Raw genomic sequence first — 13,712 nt, forward strand, 5'->3', positions numbered from 1 at the left:
AGAATGAATAAGGCACTAGCAAACTTTAGACATAGGACACCACAGATAAATCTGAATGTGACATGTAGCTTTAATAACAATTTAACTCTTTTGAGCCTTTCTGATTGGCATAGCTTTCGCTCTGCTGGCCTCTCCACAAGGAAGGGGCCACTCTTTTTTAAGGGCTGGCCTTCTACTCTGACTCCCTAAGGCCAGAAGAGTTCTCTGCTGGCTTCTTTTGTGCAGGACCCCACAAGTGCCCTCGAGAGGAGTTTGGTTTTCCCCCGGGTAAGATTTTATTCAATCTCTGCAGTGGATGTGTGGTCTGAGGTTCTTAGTTTTCCTTTCTTCACAGCCTACTAGTAACATCAGATTCTCCTAGAAATGATAGTCAGAATTATAAGAGGGGATTCGGGCTAGGAAATCCTCTGTGTGTGAGCCAAAAGCCGTACTCACATGACTTATCGGAGAGGAAGTGAGTGGTATTGCCTCATCAAGAAGCAGGAGGACAACAGTGTTGAGTCCACCCTCCCTAGTGAAGCCTTCCTACAAATAAAGGGGTTCATAAGAGCTGGACTTGGGCAGTGACTCCCTTGCATCCAGACAACAGTACCAACTGAGTCCAGGGTGAGGACATTCTTGTCATCCAGAGAAGAGCTTGCTATGGTGCCTGGCAGTTCCAGCTTATCACAGGGAACGCATCTGACACACTGGTCACCAACGCCAGACATATCAAAGAAAAAGAAATCCCAGAAGACTCACTGGAATAACAGTATTCACACGTTTACGTCTAGAAGCTCTAGTCTTCCTTTCCTTAACTTCCTCATTATATTAATATGATAACTTTCAAGTCTCAATGTAGATTAAAATTCTTAAAGCACTCTTAAGGAGAAGCAAGCACGCTACTTCTGTGACCCCAGAGGCAGAAATAAGACCAGGTGAGAAAATCACAGGAATGAAATTTTTGCTTAATATGAAGAATAAGATTTCTATCCTTCTCAGATAAGAGTTGTTTGAAATAAACAAGAGCTGTGTCATGAGACAATAAACTCTTTTGAGTCCCATGTTTTCAGCAGAAGCTGAATGACAGGTTAATCTTAAAGGTGACTTGTGTAGAGAAATGTATAGGGTATTGTCTAACCAAAGTTACTTTTAAGCTTCTTTTAATCATCATAGAGATGATTCTATGACACTTGGCGAGATTAAGTAACTTGCTCAGGGTGACAGTGACTCTGGTTATAGAGTCAGAAATTTTTATCTAAGAGAACTATACTAAATATTTTAAGCTTTGTGGCCAAATGACCTCTGGTGTAATGCAGTTCTGCTTTACTTGTGTGAAAGCAGTCATAGAGAGTATGTGAAGGTTGAATATTACTGTGTTCCAATACAATTTTATTTCCATAAACAGGTGACAGGCCAGATCTAGTCCACAGGCTACAGTTTTCTATCGCTGGTATAGTGGATTGAATGATGACCCCCAACAAAGTCAAAAGTCCTAATATCCAGAACTTGTGGGTATGATAGCTTACTTGGCACAAGGAACTTGGCAGATATGAGATGAAGAGATGACCCTGGATTATCAGAAGATGTCTAACATAATCACAAGAAGGAAGGAAAGAATTTGAGCATCAGAGAAAGGATGTAAGAACCTAAGTGGAGACCAGAGGAGACAGAGTGGTGAAGAATGGAGCCATGAGCTAAGGAATGTGGGTGGTGTCTTCCTTGGAAAAGCAAGGAAGTGGATCTTTTCCTGCTGTCCAAAATAAACATAGGCTTGTTGATACCTTGATTTTGGCCCAGTGAAACTAACTTGGAACTCCTGACTTCCATAACTGGAATATAATAAATTCATATTGTTTTACACCACTACATTTGTGGTAAATAATTATCATAACAGTAATAGGAAATGAGCCTGGGTAGGGGTAGCCTAGAGGGAGAAATGGCAAACCACTCCAGTATTCTTGCCTGGGAAATCCCATGGACAGAGGAGACTGCGAGCCCATAGGGTTGCAAAGAGTCAGGCACAACTGAGCGACTGAGTACACAGAACACAAAATGGGATATGAATATACCTAGTCTAGTAGAATCTGAGTGAACTCCGGGAGTTGGCAATGGACAGGGAGGCCTGGCGTGCTGCGATTCATGGGGTCGCAGAGAGTCGGACACAACTGAGCAACTGAACTGAGTCTAGTAGAAAAGCTATAATTGGAACCTAAATATCTCGTTGCCCATTACTGAACTTTTCCTATAATATCACATTGAATGAATGCTACTGATTTATAAAAACTGACATCTCTAAGGGAGCTATACAGAATCTGCATTAAAGGAGAATACGTCATTTATTGGTTATGGTAGATTGCACAATTCTTCACTTCTCTTTTTATGCAGGTCTTTTGCAACTAACTGTGCAATTCCTTCCATCAAATAGCAGAATCTAAAAAAAAGTAGAGTTTATTCTCTTCTCCTACATATGTGTTGGCCTGTGACTTGCTTTGACTCATAGACTAAGGCAAAAGTAACTTCGTGGCAGTTCCAAGAAGAGGTATCAAGTGTCCCATCACCATTCTGGTTTTCTCCTGGGAATTCATCCACCAGTTTGTGAGTGAGCCCTGGCTAGATGGCTGGATGCTTACAGGCATGTGATCCTTTTACCCTGTCACTCTAGATAACAGCTAGCTGTCCAACAAAGAGTCACTGAGGACCACGAACCTGTGAGGCACGTTTCCCAGCATTCCAGTAAGATACCCTGAAAGGAAATAACTGAACAAGAAAGCGATCTGCTTCCCTTTGAAGTCATTGATCTTGTTCTCAAAGAAAAGACCAATTAAGATGCCCTGGAAATATACATATGATAAGAAGACTAGACCAAATCTATGACTTAGTGTTGAAATGGAGAACTTGTGTAGCAAAACCAAAAGTAATCTGGTCACAGAAGAATTTTACATGATGTTTTAGAAGTCTAAGCCTTTTGATTCCCTGGCCACTCTAGAGCTCAGTTCTCTCCCATCTGAGAGGAATCACGGTTCATTGCGTTTCGTTGGTCAGTAAGAGACAAAGTAGCAATACTTCAACATTTAAAAATAAAAAAGATAACATACAAAGAGTGCATATAGACAAAAGAAGTTATTAGGGAAGAAACCTGTGGGGGCCTGTGAGGTGTGGATGAAAATGGTGATGCCCAGAGGAACTGGAGTCATCTTGCGGGCTCTAGGAAAGAGGACCCGTAGTCACAGGTCAACTTGATGACGGGGCCAGGAGTGCACTGCGTCACATATGGGTCTCAACTACCCACTGAGACAAACTGAACGTGGCCCTTTCTTGTTTCATTTTTGGTTTAGAAACATATGATATACTTTTTCATTTTGCTTTATTGATTTTTCATTGGGCAGGTTTCTTTGCTTCATTGTTTTCAATACTGATTAAATCATGTTTTCTTTATGTGTCAAAGGTAAATGGAGTGATTTTTGCACTTGGATCAGCTTTCTAAAATACATGCCCCCTTTCTGTGATAGGGAACTTCTGAAGAATGGACTACTTGGATGAAGACAGGCAAATGATTTTCCAGCCTGTTACTGTGTGTTTGGTGCATTGGTGTCATTGTTGCTGTAGTTTAGGTTAAGGGCCTATTTTATTTATTTTTGCCCTTGGGAGTATTAAAAAAAATTGTACAAAATAAGCCAAGAGAAAAATATAGCAAACATAGTCATGCACAACAAAGAGCAGAGTAGGGTAAGATAACAGTATATGTGTGGATTTCATGGAGGGGCTAAATAAACACATGGAAAAAGCAGATGAGAAAGTCAATTTATTTTCAAAATCAATGAAGAGATACAGTGATACTTGTATCTTCTCCTTAACAATAAAATACTTATAATCTTTGTAGACTTTTGGAAATTTATGGAAAAAATATATACTTTTAAGTACCTAACACAGTGCCTGACTCAAAGTACATTCAAATTAGATGATTCTTTTTTAAAAACTTTAACATCAGGTCACAATAGTTATTCCTCTGTTCTGTGTGTCTGTATATATTTAGACAATGAGTGTTTCCCTCAGGAAACAAAAATTCCTAATACTAGATGGAATCCCATATGTTTTAGATATTTTCGTACACATTTTCAAAATAGTCAGTGTTACTTTGTATACACACACACACACACACACACACACACACACACACACAAGAACAACCAGAAGTCAACAAAGAGATTTCAATATCATTCAGGGAAGGAATGGAAAACATAAAAATAATAAAATCCATTTTTTTCTTCTCAATGATGAGCAAAAGTATAAACTCCAGTGATTCTCACAGTCATATTTTGAAACATCTTTCTCTATGACCTTCTGTGCTAGAGGATTTCTTCTTTAACAGTCATCAATGTTAAAATGAAACATGACAGTAGAATTCAACAGTGGAATAGAAGGGTCAACTCTAGACAGGGGCATTCTATGTGACTGATTTAACAAGGGACAAATCCTGCTGATTTCCTTGGGCCCTGTGTGGTCAAGGGAGGCTTTATTCTTTCTGTTTATTTCAGAGAAGCTACATTATCCACAGTGGCTTTTGCTTTTAATAGTTCTTTCCAGCAGCAGCCAATGCTCAATATCAGAATCAACCCTGCCTAATCTGAGAGCAGCCTGAGCCCCATTCACACATGGGTAGTATGGACTTGAACAGTTTTTTTAAGATTTATCTCCCTTTCACTAAGATGATAATTGCATGAGACTTTAAAAAAAAATTGGTGGAGGTGATTCAGTTCAGTTCAGTTGCTCAGTCGTGTTTGACTCTTTGCGACCCCATGAATCGCAGCACTCCAGGCCCCCCTGTCCATCACCAACTCCGGGAGTTCACTCAGACTCACGTCCATTGAGTTGGTGATGCCATCCAGCCATCTTATCCTCAGTCATCCCCTTCTCCTTCTGCCCCCAAGCCCTCCCAGCATCAGAGTCTTTTCCAATGAGTCAACTCTTCACAAGAGGTGGCCAAAGTACTGGAGTTTCAGCTTTAGCATCATTCCTTCCAAAGAAATCCCAGGGCTGATCTCCTTCAGAATGGACTGGTTGGATCTCCTTGCAGTCCAAGGGACTCTCAAGAGTCTTCTCCAACACCACAGTTCAAAAGCATCAATTCTTCAGTGCGCAGCCTTCTTCACAGTCCAACTCTCACATCCATACATGATCACAGGAAAAACCACAGCCTTGACTAGACGGACCTTAGTCGGCAAAGTAATGTCTCTGCTTTTGAATATACTATCTAGGTTGGTCATAACTTTTCTTCCAAGGAGTAAGCGTCTTTTAATTTCATGGCTGCAATCACCATCTGCAGTGATTTTGGAGCCCAGAAAAATAAAGTCTGACACTGTTTCCACTGTTTCCCCATGATTAGAGTAATACAAATGAGAATTTTCTTGGTGTTGGATACATTAGGAATGGGATGGATGAAGGGCATTTAAATTTAAAATTCAGAGAGACAACTGGCCATAGGCCTAGAAACCATCGTAAAGACCTGAAGAGATGATAATATATTTGAGAGTCACGTACATGTATGCAATGATTGAAATCATAGATGCTGATATGTAAGTTGAAGAGTCAGGTTAAAGAGGACTAGTTAGAAACAGTGGAGAAGGAAATGGCAACCCACTCCAGTGTTCTTGCTTGGAGAATCCCAGGGATGGGGGAGCCTGGTAGGCTGCCGTCTATGGGGTCGCACAGAGTCGGACGTGACTGAAGCGACAGCAGCAGCAGCAGTTAGAAACAGAAATATAAAACAATTCAGAGGAACAGAATCTTGGGAGCCAAAGGAAAAGATTATTTTTTTTAAAAGGAGAAGAAATACTATTGGCTCATTGGAAAATCATGAGTCATAAGAAGCAATTATAAATTAATTTTCTTTCATCTTTAATTGATCCTTTAAATATATTGCATGAGGCTAATTCCCTTGTCACCATTTGAAGATGAAGTGAGTCACCTGTACAGCTTTTCTGATCTTCCTTAGGTAATAGAAAGTCCTACAGTTATTTTAAGTTGCAAACTATGGGTTCAACAATAGTAACCATACTGGAAGCATCCGACATCGTGATTTCAGAAAATACTACAAAGTTAGCATAATCAAAATGGTATGGCCCTGGCATTAAAAGCAGACACATAGACTAATGGAATAGAATGACAACCCAGAAACAAACCCACGCATATCAGTCAACTGATTTTCAAAAAGAGTATCAGGAACACAAAATGAGGAAAGGGTGTTCTCTTCAACCAATGGTGCTGGCAAAACTGAATATTCACAGGTAGAAGAATGAAATTGGACCCTTAAAATGACCATATATAAAAATCAACTCAAAGTGGGTTAAAAACTTAAAGATAATATCAGAAACTAAAACGACTAGATGAAAACAGGGGGGAAGCTTCTTAACATGAGTCTGGGCAATAATTTTGTGGCTTTTATGACACTAATGCTTGGGCAAAAAAGCAACAAGAGATGAACCAGAAATCTTTTACACAGCAAATGAAATTACCAACAGAGTGAAAAGACAACCCACAGAATATAAGAAAATATTTGTGAACCATCTATCTGATAAGGGGTTAATATTAAAAATTTATAAGAAACTCATGCAACTCAATAGGGAAAAAAATTCTCTAATTTTCAAAAAATGAGCAAAGGATATTTATAGATATTTCTCCAAAGAAGACATGAGGTGGCCAACAGATACATTAAAAGCTGCTTAACACCACTGATCACCAGGGACATGCAAATCAAAACCATGATGAAATATCACTTCACATTCCTTAGAACAGCTATTATCAAAACACAAAAGCTAGGTTTTGGTGAGGATGTGGAGAAAAAGGAACTCCTCATGCTATTGGAGGGAATGTAACTTGGTATAACCACTATGAAAAACAGTATGAAAGGTCCTTAGAAAACTAAAAATAGGACTATCCTATTATTCTAGCAATCTCAGTTCTGGGAGTATATCCAAAGGAAATAAAATCAAGATCTTGAAGAGATATCTGCACCTCCAAGTTCACTTCAGCATTATTTACAATAGCCAAGATAGGGAAACAACCTAAGTGTCCACCAGTGAATGAATGGATAAAGAAGATATTGGGTATGTGTATGTATATATGTTTGTGTGTACTTCCTTACTTCACTCAATATAAGTCATCTAACATGAAAAGGGACGACAGAGGATGGGATGGTTGGATGGCACCACCGACTCAATGGACATGGGTTTGGGTGGACTCCGGGAGTTGGTGATGGACAGGGAGGCCTGGCATGCTGCGGTTCATGTGGTCGCAAAGAGTCAGACACGACTGAGCGATTGAACTGAACTGACTATGTAAAAATATACAATTGCATTTATACAAACTTGTCATAAGTCTTTTTGCTTTGAACACACACTTAATCTGAATCTTTTATTCTATGACCATCGTGACAATTATAAAGCCACCCAACAATTTTCAAATGTTGGCTCTATCTCCTAGACTCCAACCTGCAACTCTCTCCTTTCTTTTAATGATTTCTGCCTGCTTTCCAAATTTTAACCTCAGCATCTTCTAATAATGTAGTTGTTGTTGTGATGATGATGATGCATTTTATATCTATTTTTCTGGCTCTTTCTATTTCTCATTAATTTAGGTTAACATTTCAAGCCAGCTTTTAACCCAGGGAGTCCAATTCCAGTGTTAGCCAGTCCTACTGAAGAGTGGCAGGTGATAGAGCACTATCTCGGTCCTGGATAAGACTGGGGTGGGGAGTGAGATGGGTAGATAAATGAGCAGGAAGTAGAACGGAGTAAAGTCAGACCGAATTTTAAAACACTGAAGGGCATAAGAAGTGGTATCACGAATGGAATGAGATTGCACTTAAAGAAAGTTGCGTGAAAAAGCCAAGATAATTATACATCTCTTGGTCATTAAGTAGTGGTTTAGTGACAACACTAGCAGGAATAACAGGGAGATCAGTAGACGGAAAATAGGTAAGAGACTGGTACAAAATGTCACAGACAGGCATGAGTAATCCAAGGACAACAGCTGACAGTGAAGATATTTTTCTCTTGGTAATAAAGTGCTGTCAGAAAGACTATGGAAAAGATGGGAATTCTAAAGACAGAGGGGGCCAGGGGTGAAATTAACTGACCCCAGAGTTCCAACTGGGGAATTTGTGAGATGGTCATTCAACAAAAATAATGTAGAGGGGTAATAGGTGTAATCACTGGCCCTGATTTTACTACCAAGAGCATAGTTAGACTTTTTATTTAGCATTTATTGTACCATGCATTTATACAGTCATTCAGAGAGATTTAGTATTTGTAGAGAAGGGTAGTAATGCTCTCAGACTAACCAAGATGATATTCCAATGGTAACAGAAGTTGAACAGCATGTATTGAAACACAAGATATGTAATAAGAACTTAAAAGTTTTTTAATAAATATCTTACAGAGTATGTTAATGTTTTTTAATTAAATTGAATTTTAGTAGAAAGACAAATAAAATAGTTTGAGTTCTTTTTTAATAATTTACCCCCATCACCCTGTCCACAGTCTAATTGAGGTGTTAATGAGGAGTATAACAGTCAAAAGGCAGGTGGTTAAGGGGACAATAAGGTAAAAAAATAATCTCCAATCCTTGAATAATTAGCATTCATATTTTTAAACACACACATATTGAGAAATAGATTTGACTGGTACATGCAGACATAACATTAGTTTCTTGGGGATAGGAATGTCAGAGAATTCATGGATATAGTCCCAATAGTGGACAAATTTATAATCTGATCAGACCCAAAAACACAGACATGGAACTGGCATTCCAGCACACTTTCAAAAATACAGCAATGAAAACATTTGCATGAAAGCAAATGCTCACAGATATATGGGAAGTAAGAGGTAGAACATTAAAGACAGTATAACTTTGAAAAGTGGCTAATTTACTTTCACAAGTTACTTTACACACTAGAAAAAAAATCTTATCACTGAATTCAAAGATGTTTCTCATCTGCTAGTCTTTAAATCTAAATTAAAAAGGCAAAAGGAACATAAAAGAATGCTGTAATAAATTCAGGGTCCATGTAGAACAAAGTATACACACACACATGCTACCTATCCTAGCTTGTGTGTGTGTGTGTGTGTGTGCGTGCACGCATGTGTATTTTGTGCTATGGATATTTCTTTACCGTCCTTCATATCCAAATTTTGAGTTCTTTGCAAAAAAAGTATTTTATCTTATTAAATATCCCCAAGCCCTAACACTGGGCACATTTATCAATGTATAACAACCTATACACTCAGTCTCTAGGAAATCTGGAAAGATAACTCTGCATGTTCAGTTGCTCAGTTCTGTCTGACTCTTTGCCATCTCATGGACTGTATGTAGGCCACCAGGCTCCTCTATCCATGGAATCTTCAGTCAAGAATACTAGAGTGGAAAGCCATTCCCTTCATCAGGGCATCTTCCCAACCCAGGAATTGAAGAATAGATTAGCAAACTGAGGAGGATAGAAAATATTGCTTCTTACAAAATATATGGCCAAATAGTTTCTGTTAGTAATTGCAAATACAATTTAGCAAAAAATCTGATTATTAATTCTTGTAAGTACTTACCTCCCAGTTAGAGAATCAAATCCAAAGTAAAGATCTTTACAATAGTCACAACTTTGTCCAGCAATGGAAGCATCTTGACAGACACATTGACCAGTCAAGCTATTACAGATGTGATTAACTGCACCAGCGGTGTGGCATGAACATGGCAGGCAGCCAGTGGCATTGCCTGGAGAAATATAAAAGCCTGGAAATAAAGAAATGAAAGTTTTTATTATACTTTCTATCCAGTTTTTCTTAAAAAATAATGTTTTGATTACACTGAAAAACTGAACACTCTACCACAACACTGTAATTTTCTGTACTGCTGCTGCTGCTAAGTCGCTTCAGTTGTGTCTGACTCTGTGCGACCCCATAGATAGCAGCCCACCAGGTTCCCCTGTCCCTGGGGTTCTCCAGGCAAGAACACTGGAGTGGGTTGCCATTTCCTTCTCCAATGCGTGAAAGTGAAAAGTGAAAGTGAAGTCACTCAGTCATGTCCGACTCTTCGCGACCCCATGGACTGTAGCCCACCAGGCTTCTCCATCCATGGGATTTTCCAGGCAAGAGTACTGGAGTGGGGTGCCATCGCCTTCTCCAATTTCCTGCACAAATGTGATTATAGCTGTTCTTTGCTGCTGCTGCTGCTGCTGCTGCTAAGTCGCTTCAGTTGTGTCCGACTCTGTGCGACCCCATAGATGGCAGCCCATTAGGCTCCTCTGTCCCTGGGATTCCCCAGGCAAGAATACTAAAGTGGGTTGCCATTTCCTTCTCCAATGCATGAAAGTGAAAAGTGAAAGTAAAAGTGAAGTCATGCTCGACTCTTAACGACCCCATGGACTGCAGCCTACCAGGCTCCTCCGTCCATGGGATTTTCCAGGCAAGAGTACTGGAGTGGGTTGCCATTGCCTTCTCCATAGTTGTTCTTTACCAGTATGTCAATTATGACCAAAGAAAGGCTGAGTAAATAATTGATGTTGTACTTGGGTGTATTCTTGGCACCTACAATTCATAATCTTTCCACTAAAGACTGGTCCCTCCTCTGATCATCTCCATTTCAGCAAATAGTACCACCATCTATTATTCTCTTGCTTCAGCTAGAACCCTGAGACATCTTTGGTAGGATAACCAGATCAAACACAGGATACTCAGCTAAATTTTAATTTCTAATAAACAACAATTATTTTAATATAAATATGTCCCATGTGGTATTTCCTTATACTCAAAAATACTATCTCAAATTCAAATTTATCTGAGGATCCTGCATTTTAGGCCTTCCCTGGTAGCTCAGTTGGTAAAGAATCCGCCTGCAATGCAGGAGACCCTGGTTTGATTCATGGGTCAGGAAGATCCTCTGAAAAAGGGAAAGGCTACCCACTACAGTATTATGGCCTGGAGAATTCCATGGACTCTGTGTATGGTTGCAAAGAGTTGGACATGACTGAGCAACTTTCACATTCACTTTCCTGCTTTTTGCCAAAACTGGCAACCCTTGAGTCTTTCACTCCTCTCTGCCCCTACACCTAGCTAATAACTAAGTCCTAGGAATACTGTCTTTTAAGAATTGTAGGACTTCTATTCTCCACCCCCACCCTCACCTCCCCAGTTAAAGTCACTACCTACTTTTTTATCGTTAACAGTATGTACCAGAAAAAGACTTTGATGTTGGGAAAGACTGAAGGCAAAAGGAGAAGTGGGTGGCAAAGGATGACATGAGCATCACTGACTCCATGGATATGAATCTGAGCACACTTTGGGAGATGGTGAAGGACAGGGGAACCTGGCATGCTGCAGTCGATGGGGTGGCAAAGAGTCAGATACAGCTTAGTGACTGAACACCACCTGAGGCTATGCTAAAACTTTATATTAATTATCGAATTTAGTTCTCAGAGCAATGCTCATAATTTGGCATTATGTCCATTATATAAATTAGAAAACTGAAGGTTAGAAAGATTAACAAGCTTTCCTAAACCGATAGAGTTGACAAATAGCAGATTCAAACCCAGGCACATCAACTGCAGAGACTCTCACCTACTAGCACCCCTCCTCTCCTCCTCCTGTTCTTCATAGTGAAGCTGGAACCATCTTTTTCAGAGTGCAGTTTGAAGATTTCATTCTCCTATTTAAAATTATGTGATAATTTCCTATTCCCTTTAGGAAAATGAAGAAATCCCTAGCACAGCCTCCAGCCATGCAGTCTGGTTCCATCTACCTCCCTAGTTTCATTTCCCTGCCCATCCTGCCTGCCCCAGTCATGCTCTTGGTGCCTGAAAGGCTTTGCATGCGCAATTCTGTCTGCTGAAATGACTTGGATCCACCTTTTCCGCTTAGCTCACACTATGCATAACAGGTCTCGTGAATTCTTCCAGTAACCTGTTCTAGGTTAGTTTAGATGTGCCTATGTATTTCACAGTGTCCTGTCTATTTCCCATAGAGTGCTGATGAAAAGTATAATTAAACTCATTTCCACAAAATTTTAACCTCTGTGAAGGCAGGAACCTCATATAACTAATTCATCATTATCTCCCCAGCGTCCAGTACAGTGCTAGTCACAAAGTAGGCTACTCAAATATTGGAATTCACAAAACTGCACCAAATGATTAGGCAGGCATTGTTCCCCACAAATACTATATTAAAAAAAAAACACCAGAATTTAGATTAGTGATAAAATCCATATTTTTCTTATAGAAAAAGAGAAAAATATGATTTAAAAATATTTTCAAGTTACTTAAAACTTCTTGGATATAGAAGGAGGAAATTGACCACTATAACATTAGGAATACATTGGACATTTGGATGATGGAGCAGGCATATGAGGGAGAAATGGTTCTGGGTGTTGCCTGATGTAAGTGTTTGTGCGTATACCTGTATATGTACATATATATGCACATATACCAAAATATGCTCACAAGTGTGTGCATAACAAAATATTTTATTGAAACAATAAATAAAGTTCTGGCAAATGAAAACAAACTGCACAGTTGTCACAATCACTAACTTAGGTATATAAAAACATGAGTGATACAAGAGAAAAAGACCATGAGCACAAAGAGAATCACTCTGTGTTATCTATCATTTAGAGAAAAACAGAAAGTAATTGGAACATTGTAAAATTCATTCGAAGCTGTAGTTGAAAACAAGCCATTCTTTCATGTGCATTAACAATTAATTTTTTTCTTCTCCTAGACCCTGCATATTCTCTCTTTAAAAGCTTTAGGAAGAGTAAAATAGGGAAGGAAGAAGCTCAAAATCTGTGCCATTCAATTGGAAAGAAACAAGTCTATTATTTTTAATAGTAATTTACAACAAGATTATGCTTCTTTGCATACACTGACAGAAAATTGCTTTATATATGTTTCCAGAAATAGACGATAGCAATAGCAATAACTATATACTCTCCTACCTGATTCATTGTGTAATCAAAATCAGAAATATAGAAGGCTTCTATTTTGGACTCAAGACCATTGTAGGTGGATTATATGTATATTCTTTTCTGAGGTGGCTCAGTGGGTAAAGAATCCACCTGCAATGCAGGAGATGTGGGTTTGATCTCTAGGTCAGGTAGATCCCATGAAGGAGGGCATGCCAACCCACTTCAGTATTCTTGCCTGGAGAGTTTCATGAACAGAGAGGAACTTGGCGGGCTACAGTCCATAGGGTTGCATAGAGTTGGACACAACTGAAGTGACTGAGCATGCACAAAAGTACTTAAGTCCTTAAGATTCATGATGATGGCATCATGCAGGTCCTAATAGCTCTCCAATTAGGATAAATGATCCATTAAAACAGATAGTTAGGAATAGAGTCAATTTAGACTTATTGCAATACATTCAAGCCACAGAGAATTCTAGAAAAATCAGGAATGATTTTTACAAGAAATGATTTGTTAGATGAATCTGTATAGAGCGTCAGGGTAGATTTTGGTGCAGAAGATTGGGTTGCCCAAGTTTTAGAGAATAAAGCACACAGAAAAAGCAGAGGTATAAGCAGAGAAGGACAAGACAGATATTAAAGAGCCCAGGGAGACTGCAAACTGGACAGCAGGGCTTCAAGGAAAAGCCTGTGTTGGAATTTGTCTTGGGGTTAATTCTCTTCCTCCTCTCAGCAGCATGATTATAAAGGTTAATCCCATCAGTATTTTAGCTGTCCTATTTTTAA

General features: G+C 39.2%; 1 protein-coding gene across 1 annotated transcript in view; it reads right to left on the reverse strand.

The window, feature by feature from the left end:
* The window catches only part of USH2A (usherin), a 930,744-nt gene that overhangs the window by 706,471 nt on the left and 210,561 nt on the right, over positions 1 to 13,712 (reverse strand). The window contains exon 13 of the mRNA XM_052653949.1: positions 9,579 to 9,762. Coding sequence (XP_052509909.1) covers positions 9,579 to 9,762 — 184 coding nt within the window. The remainder of the gene's footprint in view (positions 1 to 9,578; positions 9,763 to 13,712) is intronic.

Source organism: Budorcas taxicolor, chromosome 16 (assembly GCF_023091745.1).
Source record: "Budorcas taxicolor isolate Tak-1 chromosome 16, Takin1.1, whole genome shotgun sequence".
Classification (NCBI taxonomy): domain Eukaryota; kingdom Metazoa; phylum Chordata; class Mammalia; order Artiodactyla; family Bovidae; genus Budorcas; species Budorcas taxicolor.